Here is a 24,033-nt window from a genome sequence, read left to right on the forward strand (position 1 = left end):
AATTTAGTTTCCTTAAATGAGACCCACTTGTCTCTCTGACAAAAATGTCTTTATTTTATTTGGAATATAGTAAATATAGATCTATATAAAGTGCTTTTCAAAAGACATTAAGACATGGTGTTCTAGTTTACAGGTAAACCAGTCTCATAGTTTGCAGATCATTTATTTTTAAACAGAAAAAAGCAGAAAAAAACAAACAAAAAAAACACCAATGCATGAATTTTCATCCTTCAACATTTCATTGAATCGCATGATGTGAGATCACGGCAGCCAATCAGCACGAGGCTCGGGGCCACACATACTGTATGTACTGCATGGACTTCTGTCATTCACACAGGAAGCAGCTGCTACTGCATGTTTTACAGAGTTAACTCCTCGATATTGCTGTAAAAATATACCGTTTTTAAATGGTTTTTAAACACCTCTGTACTTCACTAAATGCCTGGACTCTTCAGTGTGAAGCCACACATCTGTTGTTGCAGCAGAGTAAAGATTCAGTGTTGTGTGTGTGCCGTGTGGTGCAGACAGAGATGTTGAAACTGTGGTGAAAGATCATTTTCACTGTATATTTGTTGCTGAGAGTCAAGGCAAGACTTATACTTCAAAATTCTCCTGTGAGATGCACCTGAGCAGCAGTGTTCCCACTCATTAGTCAACACGTATGAGCCTCAATGAAAAGCAGCTCCACAGCTGTCCTCTTTTCTGGAGTACTGAACAGAAAATGTGAAAATAAGCCTCTCATTTGGTGTGAAACCAACATAACTGCCAATCACTGATGTATGAAAGGGTTCCATTTATCATTTCATTACTATTATGACTCTGCTTTTCTGCTTTTTGTTAACCTCCAACATTTAGCAAAGGAAATGTCTAAAATCTCAATATTTAACAAAGGAGTCTGGTGTATTGTATCACAAAAACACAAATACATCCATTGGAGTTACACACATAGATAATGAAACATTGAAGTATTTTAGAACCAGAAAGTGAAGTGTAAGTTTGTTTAAAAAAAATAAATTTTTCTTTCAAAGCTGATTTGATGGATGTTCTAGTTAAAATGGCAACAGTAACTTCAGTGCATTTATTTTAACTGTGGGCAATAACCCGTATCACTGGCCGTGGTCGCACCTTGTTTTACTCGTACTGAGGCAGAGGACAATCTCCTCTTACCGAGGTTTCACAAATAGGTTCACAGTGCAATATCAGGTGTTTAGCCATAGGAAATGGTTTCTCTCAGTGTGGTGCGTCTGTGTGTATTCGTGTTTGTGTGCGTGCGGGTCTCCAGTGGATTTGTTGCAGTCTTTTTCTGTGCTGTACCCACATCTATCGGCTCTCTGCAGCTTGGATTAAACACACTTTTCACACGGCAAGACTGTCGGCACTCTTCAGCTGTGTGTTTGTGTGTGTGTGTGTATATACAGTATATATATTTAAAATATATATATATATATATATATATATATATATATATATATATATATATATATATATATATATATATATATATATATATATATATATATATATATATTTAAAAATCCAATATTCTGGATCGTTTAGTTGAGCTGCCACAGTGAATGAGCACACAGGACTAACCCGAGGAACAAGGCTGTTCAAATTTGACAATAAAATGTGGAGTGAAAACAGAAAAATGGAAATTTCAGGTTTGATTTCAACCTGGGTCTGAAACAGAACACCCAGTGGGAGCCACTGCAGTAATCTGTTATTGATTTATCCAGAATTAGGTTATTTTTTAACATAACAAACATTTAAGCAGCCTTAACCTCTTTGTGCCTCAAACAGTTGAACAGATGATTAATCAGGAAACGTGACTTGCTATTTTGATGTGCTATTTTATTCCTGATGAATTCATATAATGTTGATAAACTTAACTTATAGAGCAGGATATTGTCAATCTTGTATTGAATGACTTAAAATGGGTCTTTTGTTTATGTATTTTTGGCAGTTACAGGAATAGCATCGCATGCAGATTTGCTAAGAAAATTGATGTCACTCTTAACCTGTGGGAGTAATGTGTCTGATTGTTGTGGATTGTAGTGCAAACACGGGGATTTCAGGGGAAGATTTAATCCTGTCTCCACCATACAGTCCGATTTAGTAAGAAGAAAGGATGGAGTTGTAGTTCAGATGGCATCTAGGACCAGAGTTCTTACCAGTATATTCTCTAAGGAACTACAATAAGCCATTTCTTGAACTTAATATACATTATTTTGTAGTTTAATGGAGTTATTGCTTAAGTTAATAATTATGATTATTTGTATTAACAGTAAATTAAATTCGTAGATTAACTGCAGCTGCAAACTGTCAAACTTTGTCTTTTGAACATGGAGCTGAAGCGAAGTAGAACTCCACTGGTAAAAGTTTGAGTTTCTGGTTGTTTAACGAGAGCAACATCTTTCAGGGAATAAGAGTCACAGCTCAGCACTCCTCTCATTATGGAGAATGAATCACCTGCAGTGCCTCAATCCCACAACGACTGCATCGCTCCTTCTGATTGCCGTTTTCATTTTGGCAGTTTGGCTTCGACTCAAACGACCCTGTGCTTTCTCCCATATGTTTTCTGTTGTGTGGATTAAAGTGAAATGGATAGCGGGTCATTATGCCGACTTAAATCGCCCGGCGCTGCTATGGATTGTCCGCAACTCGATTTAAAATGAAATCTTTAGTCTGTGTGTGCTTTGGCGGGCAAACCTGTTGTGTGTCTCTGGGTCAAAATGAGTTAAAGTAGGAAGGCGTTTTTCTGGCTGAAGGTAAAGTGTTTGGATGTTTGATAGTGAGCTCACTCCAGGGCAGTGTCAGGTCTCATTGGTCTATATTTGGTGTATCTATCCCTGTGTCCCACTCTCCTGTGAGCGTATGTCTTTGTCTAAACTCATTGAGGTCAAGGTCAGTGTGTGTTTCTGCCTGTGCTCGCTCTCCTAACAGTCTCTCTGGGAGTTTGAGGTTGCGCTGCTCGTCTACCAGCCTCGGCTAATCTTAGACACATCTGTCACTCGTCCAAACCGCCGCCTCCTTTGGCTTCTGCTGCTCAGAGTTGCTGTTTTCCATAAAGGCTCATGAAGCAGTTGTTATAAAACTCCTGTTTCACTTCACGAGTGAGTCACAGAAACTATTTAACATGTTGGACATCTTGAACTTTTCACTCTTGTTTTTTTTTCTCGACGTGTTTTTCTGCTCATGCACCAGGGGCAGCTGTTGTCTTTCTACCTCACTCTGTTGAATGTGATGAGTCAAGAACATCCTTAGGAAATCCCTTTAAATTTGGCACAGGTATTCTCTTTACGTGAGGATGAAACTGCTTACACTTTGGAGGTCAAAGGTTAAGGAAAGTCTGACTTTACAAAGCTTTTGGGCCTTTTTTTGGCACAAATGTTCACATGGCTGTTGGGATTAGAGCTGAAACGATTAATCGATTATTAATCGATTACTAAATTAATCGACAACTATTTTGATCATCGACTAATCGGTTTGAAGCTTTTTTCATGATTAAAATAAGATTTCCAATTGTTTAAACGTCTTAAATGTGAGTATTTTCTTGATTTCTTTGCTCTGGATACCAAAGAAATCATCAAAAGTTAATCATTTTGTTTTGTGGACAAAACAACATCATCATTTCCAGGTTTGACGAACACTGATCAACATTTTTTAAAGTTTTCTGATATTTTATGGACCAAACGATTAATCGAGAATGAAAATAATCGTTAGTTGCAGCTCTAGTTGGGATTCATTTCTGGTCAAACTCTCCAGCCTCCTGCTCCACCTTTCATCTGAATGTATGAATATCTTGGTTTTACATGTCAATTGCAATCCTATAAAAAAGTCAGGGCGCAGTTTTCTGGACATTTTCAGACGTTCATATCTGAGAACAGCAAGGTTTGGTACTGTTGACATTTGAATCAATACTAGTACCATTACCAGTGCATTTAATTCAACACCAGCACTCTTTTACTCTTATAATAAAAAAAATGAAGTAAATATAGCTGGAGCAGCTGCACCTCACCTGGATGCCCTTCAGATACCGGAAGTTGGCACCAATTGATTTAACAAGAATCTTTTAAAAGTACTCTTTTTTAAAAGAGTTTATTCCATAGGACATTTGAACAAATATCCTCTGTGGGGGTTGAGGTCAGCGCCCCATGCAGACCGGGCAAGTTCTCCCACAGCACCCTGAGAGCATCAGTTTCTTAAGCTTTATCATGTTGAAACAATGAAACAACCTTCCATTAACTGTTGCTACACAGTTGGAAGCGCACTGTCGTCTCAAATGTGTCTTTGATGTCCATGTTTCCATGTGAGGGAAATTCAAATACATCACTGTTTTCAGCGCTTAAATGTGTTCATCTATAAAAATGACTCCGTTTGTGATAAATGATGTGAGCTTTCCTGGTGTGTTTGTGTAAAATCTGTCCATTCCCATTATGTTCACCATCTGCCACGTATTGAAATGTTTTTATGAAAACTTATGTGTCACCTCTCAGCTAACAAATCAACCTGGACATGTTCTCTCTGGCCTTGATTAATAGCAGTTTCTTACCAAACCAGAAATTTTTTCACATATTTCAAGCTCCCCACACTCTTTTCATGTACAACCAACTTCCCGCTTTGCCTAATGAACCCGTCAGGAGCCACATTCCCCCAAAAATCCTCAGTTCATATGTTAAAAAGAGCAAAATGGACGTTTTTTTGCTCGATGTTTTGAAACCAAATGTGTCCCATAAACCGAGGAAAAGCTCTAGTCACCGTCTGTCTGCGCTCTGCGGTTTTTGGCTGCAGCCGACTCATGCTGGGGGTTTTTGACGCCTGTTGCTTTTGGTAAACTGACCCGATGAAACCTCACAGTGTCTCCACAGCTCCTGAAGAAAATGCTCTCAGCTGCAGCTCTGTGACCTAAGAGGAGAGTTGGGACAACATGTTTTGGATTATGCAGCTGTGTAGGCAAAAAGTGAAGTTTTGCTGACAGTTTGGCTTGAAGCACAGTTTAAGTCCGATCTGCAGGATGTGGCTTCCCAAAGTCACTTTAGTTAAATTCAAGTTGGTGATAGTGCATTATGTATTTGTGTATCAGGAACAAACCTCCATCTCTGACGTTGCTGCTGATTTACAGTTTTAGGTTTGTAGTTTTCAACATTTATTGGTCACCAAAACTTTTTTTTCCCCACTTTTGATCAACAATTATGATAACATTTTAGCATAATGTCAATGAAGTGACGCTGAGAAAGAATTAGACTTTTAAACCTCTGTATCTGACCCTGGTGCGTAAACATCTCACTTTCATTGTTGGCAACAACTGCCTACTCTGCAAAGAAACCTAGAAAATGGAAAGGTAGAATCAAAGAGTTGGATAATGAACACAGTACATGGGGTGATTGTTTCAGGTTATCAGGTATGAAGAGCATGCGTCTGTTCATGTTCACCTTGTAAGAAAAGCTCAGGACATGTAGCTTCCATCCCAAAGAATCCACTATTTCTTTAGTGATCCTTCCTACGCCAAACAGTTGACAGTTGAGTCGAGTAATCGCTTGGTCGATGAAATGTGGAAGAAATGTTGACCGAATGTTGTTCAAACCTCGAGACAATGATGAATAATTTTGTCCACAAGCCAAAAATCATTCAGTTTTCATTATTTCTTTGTTAAAATGAAGCAAAGAAATTTATTTTGGAGCACATATTAAAAATCTTTCAAATCAATTCCAATCCAAAATGTTTTTCTATAGCACATTTAAGAACCAAAGATTTTAAAGTTGAAAGTTACAAAATAAATTGTTGTTGATTAATAACTGAATATTAAAAACACGGTTAGATCAGAGCAGACTGGGATTGTATGAGAATAAAGCATAACGAATAAAAGCAATTACAGTTGAACAGATACTTCTCATCTATAAGTTAAATCAAGTCGATTTAATTCATGTCGCGCAGTCGTTCTCACTTCAGCCTGAGGCTTCCCTCCATGATTCAGAATATGAACCACGACATGGAAAATGCAATTACAAAAGTCTAATGGAAAATGTGTAACATTAAGTTAACTATGAAAAGCAGTAATTTAACATTAGTTTTCTTATACACTCACTACTAGTGGACTACATATCGGACGGGGTTTTATCAGTATGTCAAAGAAATAATCCAATTAAATCCCTACAAGTGCAGTAGAAGATGGTAATCGGTTAAACTCATGTTTCTCATTCTACTGCATGACGAGCAAATATCCACCGTCTATTCAAATAATCACTCTTACTATAAACCATTTGGTTTGTTTGTCCATTGATGTACACACTTTAGTTTTAATAAATCACACACAGAGGAACACAAACTGTACACAGTTCAGAGCCCGACGTGAGGGAGAACGTGCTCTATATCCACGCAGCATTATAATTCTGTGTGAAATTATTACGGCTTGACGTTATTCTGTTTGCGGCGGGCGAATAAATCAAAATGTTCGCTAAACGGATGAAGCGGCTCGCAAAAAAATAAGAGATTTATGGGCTGTAGTCGGGAGCCACAAATAAGGCGAGTGTCATTGTTTAAGTTCAGGGGTTTGTGATGAAATATAAGACTGTGCCGACTGCTGATGTGGCACAAGCAGTGACTGTGTCTCACTTCAGATAACACACACACACACACACACATACCTGGATTAATTCCCTTTAGAGAGACCTCTTTCTCCCTCTTTCTCCCTCCCACTCTCTCCGTCTCTCTCTGGTCCGGCTGCCAGCGTATTGTTCTAGCCACAGTTATGATGATGATGATTTATGAGCTGCGAGTGACTGCTAAAAAGTGGACTGACTCACACTTTCCATTGTAATTTACTTTTCAATTATTGTTAGGTGTTTGTTTTTTTTGGCTGGGGTTTAGAGGATGTCTGTGCTAGAAACTCCACAAGTTGATGAGAAGTGTGAGGCCACACCCACACCCCCACACACACACTCGTTTCCGCTCTCTAGCCCCTTACCTTAACTATTTAAACTTAAGTGCCTAACCTAAACCTAAACCCAATTCTAACCCTGACCCTAAAGCCAGGTCTTATCCCCCAAAAACCCCTTTAAAGATGTGAGAATCAGCCAAAATGTCCTCCCTCCGTATGTTTTTTTTAAGATTCTTGGTCCTCACAAAGCCACAAATATAAGAACACACACACAGCTGTGCACAATCTCTCCCACATACTTTTGCATGTTTTTCTCCAAACTAGAGCTACTTATTGACCTGTATTATCATTTTGACTATTATATTCATGCTCTTTTGACCTTAATACACAACAATGGCACATTATATTTCTATTAGTTTATTGAATAATTAACAATTAAGGTTTTCAGCGATACTTCCCCGTCCACTTTCCTGAAACATCCAGCCTCTGCTTCGTGCCGAGTGGTGAAAACCTCAGGACTAGAATTAGGGCTGCAATGATTATTACAAAATTGGGTGTTTTTTCAATACTTGAAACACGTTTTCAGCTTCTTAAATGTGAATATTTTCTGGTTTCTTTGCTCCATATGACAAAGAAATCGTTAAAACTGAATCATTTTGGTTTGTGGACAAGAAACAATACATTTTCTACAAATGCATCTATGGGTGGAAAAGTCATTTCTTGCCAATAAACCCCCTCAGACTCAGTTTCACAGCTCAATCAACACCTAGTTTTTGGTGCCTACGTCTGTTTTCCTGGTGGAAGACAAACACTGCTGAATGGATGTCACCTACTTCTCTGTTATTTTTATTTTTGTTTGACTGTGTAGATGTGTGTGTGTGTGTGTGTGTGTGTGTGTGTGTGTGTGTGTGTGTGTGTGTGTGTGCAGGGTCAGGGCGGCGCCTGTCAACAAACCTCAGCAAGTTTTGACTTGAGGCTATTTTGTTGCGCGCAGACAGCATTTCACTCAGCAAAACATCCAACAGAAACAACATGGCGTCCAGTGGGAGCGCCTGTCAGTCACCGCTCTGCCCTCTACATGTTACACTCAAACACTTCTTACTTACACGGATTAAACCAAAGACAAACACACAAACTACAAATGATTTTCTTTCTAAACTGATTTGTTGGAGTTTTACTGGAGCGTGTACATTAAGAATAACCCTTTCACTGCTTTTGTGAATTGTGTCAACCTTTCATTAACTTCACATTCGCTCCAGATTTTGAGGCCAAAACACATTTACAGTGCTCACTGCAGCTGAACTGATTACCACGTACTGTAATAACAACCGCATGGGCTGTAAAACGCACTTGGGGTTGAGGGGATTCTTCTTCTTCTTCTTCTTCTTCTTCTTCAGGCCATGGGAAAGCAGAGGGGCTTTGCTGACTGGGCTCTTCTGGCTGAAGTTATCTTTAATGAGGAGGACGGTTGGAATGTGACAGTCACACACAGGAAGTTTTATGTAGACTTGAACCCGTAAAAACACACAATCTGTCTCACTGCGTTCTCCTCTGCACGAGTCGCACTCATCTGATCTCAGCCTTTCTGTGTTTTACTTCAATTCTCTCGTTCTCTTCTTCTTTATTCACTCCTTTCACACACACACACACACAGAGACACTTTTACCCCTTGAACCTCTATTATTGTCATGGCTGTGTGTACAGATTAGATCCAGGCTGCAGTGGGTGCTAATTTGTGGCAAATGTGGGCACATTTATGGAAAGAGACTGTAATGGAGGGAATTAGTTTGAGGTGTGTGTGTGTGTGTGTGTGTGTGTGTTCCTCTCACCAGGGAGCCTGTCCAGCACGCTATAAAACTCTGCATCTCTCAGACTAAATGTTGCTGAAATGAAGGTTTAATGTGCTGGAAAACGGGCAGTTGGATGTGAATGCTCTGTGTGTGTGTGTGTGTGTGTGTGTGTGTTAATGGATTGTGTGTAGGCGTCTCTAAATGTGTCTCATGTTGCATTTGTTGATGAAGTGAGAGTGCGTGGCCCTAAAATGACTTCTTTGAATGTGAAGTTTGAAGATGCTGATGAGAGAAAAGCATCCTTTTGTGTCGTTGTTGTCGTTACACTGTTGAAAGTGATCGCGCGGCGTAATGGTGATAGAAAAACAAACACCGTGCATGTTTATATCGGTTGGGTCGGCCTTCTTCTCTCAGTATCGATGGAAATCATCCCGTTGAGATGTTGTAGGTTTGGATTGGAGCTTTGAGCACGGGGGACATTACCACAGCTGAGCCCTGACATTAGATCTCACCATATGGGAGCGTTAGGTCTCATCCTTTGTAGTGGCGTGCGTTGGATGGATTCTTCATTTTCTCCCCCGGCTTAGCGAAAGCAGCTGAACACACACGCATGAAACTCATCTTTAATCTAATAAAAAGGAGTCGGGAGAGGCTGGAATTAATCACATCTCTGAGGGAGAGGAGCTTTCAACCTAAAGATTTGGAACGAGGAAGCACTCTGAGGATATGATTGGACGTAATGAGCACCTCAGGGTCATAACAGAAAATGGAGGCTCTAAATCACCTCCATATTCTTTTCTCTATTCCGTCGTGTCAAGGCAGTTACCTCTGAATTTAATGTCCCCCTCAGTGATTATGTTGTTATGATTTCTGTAGCACAAATGGCTGGACCATGCTGGACCACCAGCCTCGGCCACTTAGCGTTGATGGCTGGGTTTAGTAGTTTGGCCAGTGTCGTGTTGTTTTTTAAAAAAAAGCAGAAGTAACCTCGTTAGGTAGAGCTTTCACACACACACACACACACACTGTGTCCGTGCCCTAATACGTGATTTGCTTTATCATCTTGCCGTACCAAAGACGACATGAAACTAGTTTTAGAGACCATGAACTCCCATGAACTGATGTTAGAAAGTGAGAAGTAGGCTCACTTTCTCATTTGGTGTTGACTTCACTTTTCCATGACTTACTGTGTATAGAGCAGGGGTGACAAACATACGGCGGGGGGGCCAGAACTGGCCCGCCAGAGGGTCCAATCTGGCCCACAGGATGAATTTGTTAAAATTTCACACAACCATTACAATCTAAACTTAATGTCAAATGCAATATTTTTCACTTCCAGATACCTGTGACTAAATGTTTGTGCCTTTATAGATCCAGTGTGATGTGTAAATAGTAAATTTAGGCATGATATTGTTAAAATTGCACCTATATTTCTCAAGAAATGTCATGTTTTGTAAAAATATTCTTCATTAAATGTAAAACAATGGAGACAAAACAAAGGAGTTCTTGTTGTTCATAGATTATTATGCTATTATTTTACTGTTTTTACTGGTACGGCCCACTTGAGATGAAATTGTTCTGTATGTGGCCCCTGAACAAAAATGAGTAGATTCTAGGAGCTTTTATGGATGGTTTGATATTTAAGAAAACCATATAGCCTTTTTTCTCCTTTAGTTTCAGAACATACAGTAAAACAATTTAGCCTCACGTAAAAGTATGTTTGTCCTCAACCAACCTTTTGTTCTCTCTCTTTTTCGTCTCCTCTAGTTGATGGCCGTGTACGACGAACAGGAGCCCCATCATGGAGGCGACGGCACCAGTGCCAGCTCCACAGGGACCCAGAGCCCCGACCTGTTTGCTGCCGACCTCAGTGCCGGCAGCGGAGCTTCAGCCTTCCAGCCGTACCAGGCCGCCAGTGAGATTGAAGTGACGCCCTCTGCCTTGCGAACCAGTAAGTCCCAACACGACCATCCAGTGATTCATAGACACACTGTTTGAATGCACACGTCATTAAATAAAGAGACCCTTCTAACAGATTCATAGTTAAGCACATCCCTGTTATGTCAGTCTTAAATGACAAATCTATCATCTTCACTGGCGTCATATGTTGGCAACTGCAGCCGTTTACAGCAAACCCAACAAATTACCTGACCTTGGCGCAGTGGTACCATAGCCATGTCCATAAATTCTCTTAATTGGACAGGAGGCTCTTTTTTTTTTCTCCCAGGCACAGATAGCCGTTTGATCTCCGGCCAAAGTGACTAATTTGTTCTGTTTGCTGCCTCCTAAATCAAATGTGACGCTGAGCCAGTCCACCTCTGCAGTTTTACCAGCCAAGTTGCTTTTCCTCCCGCAATTACAGCCAGTTTGGAAACTGACCCTCGTAGGTGATTTGTCCTGTTTGGATCGCACAAACATACGTGGAAGCAACACACACACACACACACACACATTCTTTTACAGCATTCTCAGTGAGGACACTCTTCATAGACATAACTAAACTAAATGTCTAACCCCAATCCTGAACCACCTTGTCATTACTCTCCGAAAATGTTCATGCTTCCTATCGGTTTAGTTTTTTGGTCCTTAAGAAGATAAACACACAAATAAACTTGTTTTAAGGTCATAATGAGGACACATTATTAACATAATGCATTTCCTGGCCCGTCCGTTGTCCTCTGCTTATCCGAGTCCGAGTTGCGGGGGCATCGGCCTTAGCCCAGACCGCCCTCTCCCGAGCCACTTCTGCCAGCTCCGCCGGGAGCATCCCAAGGTGTTTCCAGGCCAGCTGTGAGATGTATAATACCTCCAGCAGGTCCTGGGTCGGGCCCCGAGGTCTCCTCCCGGAAGAACATGCCCAAAACACCTTCTCAGGAAGGCGCCTAGGAGGCATCCTAACCAGATGCCCCAAACCTCCTCAACTGGCTCCTCTCGCTGTGGAGGAGCAGTGGTTCTACTCCGAGCCCATGCCTAGGAAACAAATTTCGACCGTCTGTAATCGTGATCTCGTTCTTTCGGTCATTACCCAAAGCTCATGGCCATAGGTGAGGGTTGGAACGTAGATCAAGCGTTAAATCGTGTGCTTTGCCTTCCTGCTTTGCTCCCACTCCCTAGCCCCTTACCCTAAAATGTCCCCACATGGTCACAATGTCCCGTCAAAGACACGGCTTTGGTCCTTATAAATCAATACATGTACACACTCATACATACGTTTTCTGTTGAATTCTCCTTCGTAAAAATTGTTTCTGATACTTGACCTCATCTTGAGTTTCTATTTAAATGAACTAAATCATTACATGACTCATAAACTGACAAAAACAGGACATGTTCCCGTATCACTGGCCATTTCTCTTTACATATCAACACGATAAATCACTTCTCTCTAATTAAACTGGTGGCTTATGCGGCAAGTCAGCAAAATGCCACATTTGCCAAAAGCATCTCAGAAACCACTTGATATCCACAGACGTCTTTCTGCACTTTTGTACCCACGGAAGACTTTGCTGTAAACAAGATGGAGTTCCATCGTAAACACGTTTATGCTTCAAAAAGCATCATTAGCGTATTCATTAATGTAATTCTGTTAACTTTGATGTTCAGCCATACCAAAAAAAAATTTAAAATTTTGCATTATAATTGTTAGAGCTTGGCTTATTGTTTTTAATCACCAATAAACTGGCATTGATTGGCATAGTCACCACAGAAATCTGTTTCTGCACACACACACACACACACACACATACTTACACAGAGCTTTGGAGGTCACTTCAATCCAAATTACATTTCTGGATGAGATGCAGATAATTTGCAGTAGGAAATGGAAATCTTGGGCTTAATCACACCTGCCAGTTACGTCCAATTCAACCGTCCACACAATGAGTTCTACCTCTGCTTAATTGACGACAATGAATCTCATCGGATGAATTGAAAATGGGTTTTAAGAGAAATGCATTTGACATGAAAGAGAGGAGATTTGATTAATTCTTGTTTTTGTCCACGCCTAATGAGAATAGCTTTCAATCACTGATTAATGTTGAATGAGATGAGAAGTGTTGGACTGTGTGTGTCTTTGCAAGTTTACGTGGCAAGAAAATTGATTAAGCTTATTAGACGGAGTGTTAGTGTCTTTGTGTTTGAAAAGTTAATTCCCAAAATATAATTGTGAAGGCACAAAATTGGGTTCTGTCACTCAAACAACACATTCATAATGGCCTATTAAGGTTTTGTGTGTGTGTTCTTGTATTTAAATATCTTTGTAAGGTCCAAATAAATGTACAAACCTAAACTTTGTGAGGACATAAAGACCTTCTGTCTGGACCTCACAACTTTTCAAGGGCTTTTTAAGGGTTATGACCTGGTTTTAGGGTTAGAATTGGGTTTAGGTTAGGGTTATTTGTTTGGTTAGTTGGTTGTGATGGTTCAGGTATAAGGTATCATTAAGATATGGCATCCTAAATAAAAGCTACACCAGCTTAAGATGGTGTTGACATGGTTTTCAATATTTCCCACAACCACACTTTAAAACCACAATAAGTGGTTTCTTCAGCATTTTCTGGAATATTGAAGTGTTTCAATTGTGTTGCATGTAAATCAGATGTTTAATAGGCTCCAGCATGAGGTGTGGGTTTGGGTGGGATGCTGTCGTCCTTTGCCCTGATGCTTCCTGGGAGGGTGAATTGTGCAAGTGGTGTTGAGACCTGTCAGGATCAGAGTGAACTTCATCTCCCACAGCTCAGAATGGTTTTGGTCCCACGCTCTGAGCGACCCAATAACAACAGTCAGCCAAGTACATGAGTGCACTGTATACACACACACAGACACAAACACACAAACACACTTTTACAATCTCAACAAATAGTGCAGCCGTTGGCCCGGACATACAAAAAAAAAACACTCAAAACACTGACATGACACATCTCTGCGAAAACAAATCTTGTCATGCTCTTAACTCCCACGACGCACACACATTCAAGCAACTGTTGACTCATACACACACACACACACACACATTACTAAATCTGAGAAAAATGTGACTGTGTGTAAATGGCAGAACGTTCTGGAAGAGAACATCTTTAGGAAGATGCTCCAACGTCCAGGGAGTTTTTGGTTTATAATACTCGGTCCCTCCGACAGTCTGAGGGGTTTTGGAGCAGAGAGATTTATAATAATGTTGCAGCGCCGTGCGTCTTGTGTACAGATGCACAACGACCTCGCTGGAGTCAGGATTTGGACCCTGGCCCACTTCCCACGTACTGCAGTTTTCAAACACAGTGAAGAGTTTTAATGGAAGGCATCCGCTAACACTGGCGTTTCTCAATAGGCCCTTCCTCATATTGTTGTTCCCACACACTCGGCTGCTCGCGGGGTTATAAGCGTTCTGTTATGACGAACCGACAGTCGAGTCGAGACCCGAGCTGCCTGATTAGCCCGCTAGTGATAAATGTGATTACTTCACAATGGGCCGATAATGGAATCTCTGTGATTAACTGCCTTTATTAGCCCGGCATTGTTTGAGAAGCAAAATTTGCTTGAGCGTAGTCACATCGATCATCCCTTAACACAATATTAAATCTTTTGTCTCGTGGCTTATCTGCGACACCACTGTGGCATTTTCCAAGGCAAACACGGATGAAAGTGTCCTCCTGCTGCAGCGTACTGTAGCAAGCAGTGAAAACACCTTTGAACAACTGTGTCCATCCAAAAACATTGTCACTGTCTTGTGTGTCTCAATCAGATATGCCCCTCCATGTGCGGCGCAGCAGCGACCCTGCCCTGCTGACCATCAATGGTCCGTTCATCAGCGGCGAGACGCGGATCCAAACGGAAGAGCCGCCATCGAGGAAGAACCCCACCCGCTGGTCCACCACCGCGGGCTTCTTGAAAGCGCGACACTCCACTGGTACCAACAGCCTGGAGAGGAAGGTAGGCGACTGGGAAGTAGAGCTGCAACTAACCATTATTTTCTTGATTAGTCGATGAATCGTTTGGTCCATAAAATATCAGAAAACCTTAAAAAAATGTTGATCCTACCTGGAAATGATGTCCTGTTTTGTCCACAAACCAATATGATTAAATATGAATGATTTCTTTGTTATCCAGAGCAAAGAAATGAAGATAATATTCACATTTAAGAAGCTTAAACAATCAGAAATCTTGTTTTAATCATGAAAAAGGCTTCAAACCGATTAATCTATGATCAAAATAGTTGTCGGTTAATTTAGTAAACGAATAACTTGAAGAGTAGCTGTCGTGGACGTTTAATTTGTGGTTGGCAAACGAGGATTCATCCTTGATGTTTTCCCCATATAAGAAAAGCACCCAGAGAGTTTTCATACTTTTCCATAGTTTCCATACATTCTCCTTTCTTGTGAGAAGATAGCTTACTTCATAGGTTTGCCATCCGTCCCTGGAGAAGCTTAGACACGTCTGAGCACTTTTGTTTTGCGTGTCTGCTCAGGGCAAAGGTATGGACACATATCGCAGTCTCCCGCGGGATGCAGGGACGTGGGCCAATCAGAGAGAATTTCAGAGAGAGACGGCCAGATCGTCGCTCAGTGCCAATCATCCCATGGTGGACCGCTGGCTGGAAAGACAAGAACAGGTACGACCATTTATTTACCTGTTTATGCATACAACGTTTTAAACAGGTTTAAAGCGTACAATGTTTTAAACAGGTTTAAAACGTACAATGTTTTAAACAGGTTTAAAACGTACAATGTTTTAAACAGGTTTAAAACGTACAAAGTTTTAAACCTGGTTTAAAACTTACTCTGCCATTTTCTCCTACTTCTTTGTTGGTTTATTTATCAGGTTTCTGTGCAAAGAGTCATTATTCTTTGTTAGTGCTTTCAGACAGACACAGTTCTGGTTCTGGCTCCGTTCTGGAGTCTCAGAACCTTGGTGCTTTCTGGCACTTTTTCTCTATACATACACTCCCCACTGATGATGTCCCGGTTCACGAGGAAGAACCAACCATTTTTTTTGTTCCAGCTGAGAACCAGCTTTTCAGATTCTGTATCTATTTTCTTTGTTTGGTTTGAAAATGTAGGTTCGGGAACGGGAACTGGAGCCGGCACGGAGCCGTGCTGGTGTGAAAGGGCTATGTTTGTGTAGTAGTCTGTTGTTCGGTTGTTCCTTGACTTTTGCCTTAAGTACAAATAAGAATTGAGGCTACGAAAACCAAACTTTTTATTTCTTTTTTTGCATTTTAACAAAGTTATACACTTATGTAAACCTCCTACATGTCACAGACTAGACCTTTAAGACAAACAGAACGTACAGTGTTAAGAAGCTGCTTTAACACTTTTTAAATGTCCTCTGTCACTTTGATGACGCACACTTCATCTATCTCTTGTACTTTATGTCCTGACATGGAGCGAGCACACGATACCTTCAGGTACCCGGGGATTTACGGCCAGTCTCATTGTCACACCACCCATTAGCCTTAAGCCCCCGTCTGAGTGACCTAGATCCAGTTCAGTTCAGAGCCCTGACCCGGTGCTATCACTCCCCTCTTCCTCAGCACAGAGGTTAAAAAGTGAGGAATGTCCACAATAAATCCCCAGTCACACATACAGTGTGTTATGGAAGACGGAATAATATAATGTCGATATATAGAATTACCTTATCAAAATAAAGTACATATGGTCCTGTTTAACTTGAGACGCAGTGCTCTGCAAGCCACGGTTTTTGTTAGAATAAGATCATTAAATATAACATATCCTCCCCCACATTTTTATTCTATTTGGTGTTTGGTTACTGCACTTGTTCAAAGTTTTTTTGGGGGGTTTAAGGCTTGAATAAACATGACAAACTGTGGTGCTGTGATATGAAAGACATCTGTATTTCTCTGTTCTGTAAGAAGGAATTAAGTTGAATGAAATCTTATATAGATAAAGATGAACACATGCAGGCTGAGAAAGGTGCTGCTGAGTTCCTCCCGATGTGGAATGCAGAATCAACATCTGTCTGTCATCCTTCTGAATTTAAAGAGATACATGTTTAAAAGTCTAGTATGAGCTCACTATCGAAATAGTTCATTATTAAGTCAAATTCCAGATTATTGAATAGTAAAGTTTAGTAGCACAGCAGTTAATAATTCATTCTAAATCAGTTGCTAAATGATTGTGCTGTGGCAGTCATAGAGAGAGCTCCCCGAATCCTCTGAAAACACACAATCTCTTTTAGCATAAATATAGACCATGATGACTTAAGTTTGACTTACTTGAGTCGAACTTAAGTCTCCAATTTGAGGACTTGAGACTGGACTCAGATATTGAGAGGTTGACGTTACTATTTGTTTTTGAAACACGGAAAACATCGGCTGTTTTTTAGCCTAATATTTGAAATCCATTTCCATGGTTTAATGTTGGCCTAATGTCAGTATTCTTTATATTTTTATATTCTGTTATTATTATTATTATTATTATACGATGAAACAGTCCAGATAACACTCTAGCAGTTCAAATTGTGAGCACATTTTGCTTGATTTAAAATATTTTTTTTTAAAATAACGCAATGCACCTGACACGTTGTTGCAATAAATAAGAATAATAAGAATAGTGTGATTTAGCTTCATTAGATACTCGAAGGCACTTTACAAAAATAAAAACACAAACGCAGCAACTGAGCAGTAAAAACAGTATAAAACATACTCATACTTTTGCTTATGAAGCAGTTTCCATCGCGTGTCATCATAATATGCTTACGTGCACATTAAACCATATGTTAAACAATTATGAACACAACATTACTTTTGTAATATGATTAAAGTGAATACATGTTGTGCATGAAAAGGTGTTTAGGAATGTTATCATGTTATCATGGATTTAATTAAACTTCAGTCACAATGTCCTCCTGATATGTTTGTGCTTTGATTAATAAACACACATATAGAAAGTGCCCTGACCTGAGGTCATGTGACACAGCAGTGAATGCAGATTAAACACATTCACACTGGTTAAAAAACCCAGTTTTAAAGTGGTTTATTGACCCGTGTGAACATCAGAATTGGGATTAATCATATCCCTAAAAAGCTAAAGTTGCTCTAAATATGGCTACAAATCATTGAAAGACAAACTATCGTTGGGTTATGTTAATCGAGCTGATTTTGGAGCAGTTCATACATCTTTAATAACATCATAATAACGCAGAGCTTCTGTGTATTTTCTGAACTCCCTCTAAGAGTTAATTACAGCACCAAACAGAACTCTGCCGCCGTGATACAATTAATCCTGCGCGGCCATTTTCCTGCAGTGAATTAAACCTCGGTTAAGAATGTAAAATAGAATGGTATGGCAATGAAGAATAGCGCAACAAGAATAGAATATGCAGTGATTTAATTAGAAAAAGAACAGCTTGCAATGATGAATTAAACAAAGCAATTTCCTCAAGTTAGTTTCGTCTCGTCGTCCTGGACTGAAGACGGGGGAGAATGAAATGAAGAGTGGAATTAACTCCATGGTGTAGACCTGCTTCTGGGGACTGTGTCCTCACTTGTCTCATGACGGGATTCACGTCCACTCACGTTGAAATGAATGAAACTATTCTCCGTTCCCATAAGTGGGTAATTGTGTGTGCCCGCAGCGGCACCCACGGCTCCCTGACATGCGGCGAAATTGCACTGAGATCAAGCCCCTAAACTCCCAGCACCCTTTGGCAACAGGTACAGGGTCGCCATGGCAACAGCAGGCTGTCAGTCCACTGAGTATTAATGAGGACTTGGTTGGATGTGTTTGAGCTGTGTAGAAAATACTCAATAGGTGTGTAAGATTTTGTGTGTGTGCTTGTCTTATGAGTGGTATTTCTGTGTGATTTTTTTTTTGTGTGTTTAGTGTGTTTGTTTATGTGCATTTATTTATTGTGTTTATTATATATATATATATATATATATATATATATATATATATATATACATATACATATATGTGTGTATATGTATATATATGTGTATATGTATATGTGTGTGTATGTATGTATATATATATATGTGTGTGTATATATATATATATATATATATATATATATATATATATATACCTAGATATAAATATATATACCTAGAAAAACAAACAACAAAACAGACAGTAAAACAATAAAAACAGGTCAAATCAACCTCTCACACTGGGGTCAAAAGCCAAAGAGTAAAAAAAGGGTGTAGGACAATGAAGGGGCGTGTCTAACATGCAACCAATAATTATGTTAGAAACAACTTCTATCTTCACGTCTCCGCCTCCTTACCTTAGAATATGGAGTGATTTATGTGTTGGTGGTGCCGCGTGGTAATGCTCCATCACATTTTAAATCTATTACAGGGAATATTGAAGTGAAAACTTTATTTTTTTTGTCATAAATCAAATCGGCACACATTTGCATTATTTGTAAGAAAAAAAAAAAGTGTTTCCATATTTTCAGTTTAAGGTGACTCGGCTGACTGGAGGTCAGACTCAACTCAGCTGTTTTTATAATGTTATATATGTTATATATGTTAGATGACCACTATGTCGTACATTGTATTACAGTGTGTGATGAAGGGAGTGTGTGTTTTCTCTGTGTGTGTGTGTGAAAGAGGCTGTGTGTCCTCAGCCATTAGACTGCTGAGGGACTGAGTTATATTTCATGGTGGGATGGAGGCTTCACACAAGTCACTGGGGATGTTGTTACACAGACGTATGAAGGCGGATGGGCACAGAGACACACACACACACAATCCATACCTGTGCAGGAATGCTAATGCTGGCACATGCATGTATGTGTGTGTGTGTGTACCTGCCTTGATAAAACATAGATGTCACACAGAGACAAATGAACAAGCTTTTTCTCACACATACACAGGTTCGTGCACTGAAACACACCACAGGAGTTTATTAACTCTCTCTCTCTCACACACACACGTATGCAATTGTCATACACACACATCACATCACATCAGTCTTCTTTGACCGAAAGCTCTCTCTCACACACACATACACACACTCACACACACACACGCACACACACACACACACACACACACTCAACAAGAACACAATACGCTGTAAGTGAATGCACCAAAACAAATCTGATACCCAAGTAAAGAGTGCAAACACACACACACACAGTGTCTGACTAACAAGCCTCTGTGCAGTGTGAGTAGTGGTGAGTGGAGTCCCTCAGGTGCACAGTGAAGCTTTAGCAGGATAAATCATGCAAACCTGCACACTCATAAATCACCTCAGACTGTGTGTGTGTGTGTGTGTGTGTGTGTTCACATGTGCATGCATAATATGCACTGAAACCTGCATGTTCAACTTATTTCAAGTGTGTGTGTGTGTGCGCGCGCGTGTGTGTTTTAATAAGACAGACAGAAGTGAAACATCACCTTTTTTTGTTTTAAAGCAGAGGAACAAAAGTAGACTGTGAATAAATGACCAGTAGGTGCTGCTGTGGAGCTGTGTGTGTGTGTGTGTGTGTTTTGTGTGTGTGTGCAGTTGTGTGAGCAGTGTCAATCTGCAGTGAACTTGAGTCTGACTCACTCCTTTATCTGTACCATCATCTCTCACCTTTTTAATTACTCATGCTTCTTTGGTATATTCATGTGTGTGAGTATATAATACACTTGCTGTCTGCTCTTTCCTCTCCTTTCATCTCTCACCTGTTTTTAATGCTTTTAATAGGTTTTCAGTTGCAGTTTCCACACAACTCGTAGGTTTATTTAAAGAGCCTATATGTAAGATATAAAACTGGAGTTTATGGGTACTTGTAATGCACACACTCAGTCACATGACAATTGGCCACTTTATTTTTACAAATTTCCAGAGATAACTGGTCAAATTTAATCAGACTCTGTAATAGAATGTGAATTAAACAAACGGCAGCTTCGTTGTGATTTTATCTTTATTCTTCATTTGACCAAGTGGGGAAAAAATATAGGTGAAACCGTCCTTTAATGTTACATATTCATTTATTTTACTTCAAAAACATAAATGTGTCATTCTGTCCAGAAACCACAAATTGTAACATTGAAACCTCACTTTTTCTTTTCATCGCCATCATTTCTCTTTTATTGATTCCTGTCATATTTCTGTCTGTCCGTCCCTCTCTCTCCTTCCTTTTGCCCCCGTGCTCTTCATAGCTTTTGATCTTTTCGGTTTTAATATGACAGAGTAGTGGGAGCTCAGATCCCTTTTCCAGCTGGGAGCGACAGAGCGAGAGGAGAGAGATATGGAGGGAAGATGAAAGACGAGACACCCCTCACCCTCAAACTCTGGAGGGTTTGCACTGTCCCCCGAGGGCATCTTCACCTTGGGGTAAAACCTGCCATCACTTTCAAACACACACACACAGAGTTTGCTTTTCATCACCTGCTACCAAAAACTAATTATACCTTTAAAAAAAACCTGATCGAGTCCGACACAGATGGTTGTTACCATCCTGTGACCCCGCCTTTCACCCTATGTGGAGAATAAAGCGGTAGAAAACATGGATGAATGGATACTAGAGAGCAGAGAGATAGAGGTTTGCACCCATATACTTATCATTACGGTAGAAACTCTGCGGCACGAGCGACCAACCAGCGCGTCACATGTTTGTGAAGCCAGCTTAATCCTAAACGGTTGAATAGCTGCCAGATATCGAAAGGGAAAGTTATCTTGGAAAAAAGCGGCAGTAGCACTCTGACAATTCTACAGCCATAAAATCAATATAAATCCAGGCGGCCTGAATATCATGATGGTCATGTGGGTTAAATGAAATCCACCTGTTTAGATGCAGAAAAGGGTTAAACACATTCACACACACACACAGAGACTCGCTCAAATCAAAGACGGATATCTCAGGTCATTAGCACTGAGAGGATGAACGTGGGGAGATGGAGACACAGGCAGATGAAAAGAGAAGAGATTGTTTTGTTTGTTGTTCTTGGAGGAATTTCGATCAAAGGCGATCAAAGACGAAATGAGAAGAGGCGACTGCAGTGAGTGTCAGCTGTTATCGGAGGAGAATCGGGAAGATGCGACAGAAGAGGGATAGAGCTCGTGTTTGAAACCTGCCCATTGAAAACCTGATTTACAAAAGAGCCTCAGAAGTCTTGTTCACATTAGTATTTTATTTAACACAGTGTTTCAGACAGTTTGACACGCATGTTTCTGTGCATCTTAGTGCTATTAGGCAGGTGCATGACATGTGCTCTGCAGCAGGAAGTGGTGAATAAAAACAAACACACACACACACACTGTGTTTTCTTCCAGCTCTTTTCTCAGAATAGAGTCAGAATAATAGCTTTTAATCTGACAACTCTACCTTTTGTGTGTTTCCTGTCACCATTATCTGCAGCATGGGATATTATAGGTTAGGTTGGTTATTTTGCTTCATAGCAGCGGCTCCGTCGGGAGTCCCCCTGATAAACGGAGCATCACATAACAAGCTGTGTGACCGTCAGTCCACCTCGCTCTCCTCTAAATTTAGAGCAAACAGTGAGTGCACCCTGAGGTTCAAATCTACTGTAGTTACCATTCATCTCATGCACAGAAATGTATGGACAAATGTCGTCTCTTTGTTTTAAAGAAAATGAAGTAAGTGTCTTAGCTCCTCGTTTTTAAGTTTTAAAGTGTGCAGTGGTGATTTGTCGTTACTGCTCTTTGCCTAATTGTTCCTGACGTGCTCACCGACCCACCTCAGCTGCTCTCTGTCAGTGGGTGACTGTGGGGGGAAAACATTTCTGCTTACTGCACCAGAAATGTAAAAACATCATAAATATTTTATGACTCTAAAACCTCAAAAGTACAGAAAAATTATGACTTTTTTTTTTGTTCCGTTTTTACCTACCTCGCTTTTTCCCCAGTGTATTTGTTTGGAAACTAACTTAGTTGTCGGCATTTGCACATTTTGTCGACGACGGTGTGATTCGCTCACGGAGCTTCGTTCCACTCACTCTCCTCATTTATTATTCTGAAATCTACTTTTCACCACAGAGCGTTCATGTGTGTTGGAAGCTGAAACTTTACTTAACATGTTACCATCTGCCCATTATTTCCTTAAACAATTCCTTAGATGTTTTGTCCGTTAAATGCCAGAAACCTTCAAACTGACGTCCTTTTTGTCCACGATTGAAATTCACCGAGAAGCAAAGAAAACTTAGAAAAAAATCCTGAAATCAGTTTTTATTTAATAAAAACACTTAAAAGTGTTTTTGCAAACGTTCATAATAATGCTAAACTTTCTTACTCCTGCTCGATCACATAATCTCCACTTGTTGTTTGTGCGTGTGTTGGATTAAGGCCCACGTTACACTGGCTCAGCTCGACTCTGGATGATTACTGTACGAACAATCCATCCTTTTTTTCTCAAATGTCAGACATCCTCCTTCAAACTGCATGGTTTGAAATTGTGCAGTTCATGTAATGTAGTAACTTCCTTGTTTAAGTACATTAAAGTCACTTTTTGGATCGTCGGTTGGACGTTGGTTCTTCATTCTTGTTCTCACAGTGTAGGATAAATGAATAGTTCTGGATATACTGTATGCTGTTTCCTCAGATGATACTTTGTCATCAGTTTGTGAGTGAGAAAGTGATTCTTTCTGATAAATATTCTGACCTGAGGTAACTTTAATAACACCAAAAGGATTTACTCCTTAAAGCTCCACTGTCTCGTGTCTCTTGAATCTTTAATTTATTCGCTCCACCACTCTCTTCACCTCTCCCCTTCTCTCTCATGAGGGAAAAAAAAAAAACAAAAACAAGGTTTTGAATCTCGTCTTACTCATTTGAATGTATTGGTGTATTTCTGGAATCCATTCAAAGTAAATGATCCTGATCTGTGTTTCTTCATGTGCTGAATCAAACGCGCCCTCACAAGTGGAAGTCACACCTTCTGCAGTTCTACCTCGAGTGAAACAAACTAAGCTCTCGTGGGGAATCAACTCCTAAAATGTGACTTTTGAAATTGCCTAGATTGCTGATGAGGCCGCCGTCGCCTGCTATTTCAGAGAAAATTGCGACGCTTTTGTTGCCGTGGCGACCCCCCCCCCTCTACATCCACACTCTCCGCTTTGATTTAATTGGATCACAGGAATTGCAGTTGGATTAAGTGGATTGCTACAACAACACTGTGGTAATTTAGGAAGTGGTAGACGTCTCATTTTGTTCCTGCTGTTATTGTAACGGGGACCGCCAGCTTCTCATGGCTCGGAACTTTATTTGACTGAACTGAACAAAAGGCAGGGGGTTTATACCACAAAACCGCCATCGCAATCTAAATTTAGACACACAAGGTGGATTAAAGATGTCAATGTTGAAGAAAACATCTCGAGTTATGTGTGTAAAAGGAAGGAAGGCATTTCATTTGAATGTTACACATGCAAGATTATACTTAGCTTGACAATAAAGGACA

At 40.2% G+C, this 24,033-nt stretch overlaps 1 protein-coding gene across 10 annotated transcripts in view; it reads left to right on the top strand.

Annotated features, from left to right (window-relative positions):
• The window catches only part of LOC131471006 (partitioning defective 3 homolog), a 224,019-nt gene that overhangs the window by 78,770 nt on the left and 121,216 nt on the right, over window positions 1–24,033 (top strand). For all 10 annotated transcript variants that reach the window (XM_058647253.1, XM_058647259.1, XM_058647180.1 and 7 more), the window contains exons 3-5: window positions 10,435–10,618; window positions 14,402–14,589; window positions 15,125–15,268. In XM_058647253.1, the coding sequence (XP_058503236.1) occupies window positions 10,435–10,618; window positions 14,402–14,589; window positions 15,125–15,268 (516 nt within the window). The remainder of the gene's footprint in view (window positions 1–10,434; window positions 10,619–14,401; window positions 14,590–15,124; window positions 15,269–24,033) is intronic.

This window comes from Solea solea, chromosome 1 (genome assembly GCF_958295425.1).
Source record: "Solea solea chromosome 1, fSolSol10.1, whole genome shotgun sequence".
Classification (NCBI taxonomy): domain Eukaryota; kingdom Metazoa; phylum Chordata; class Actinopteri; order Pleuronectiformes; family Soleidae; genus Solea; species Solea solea.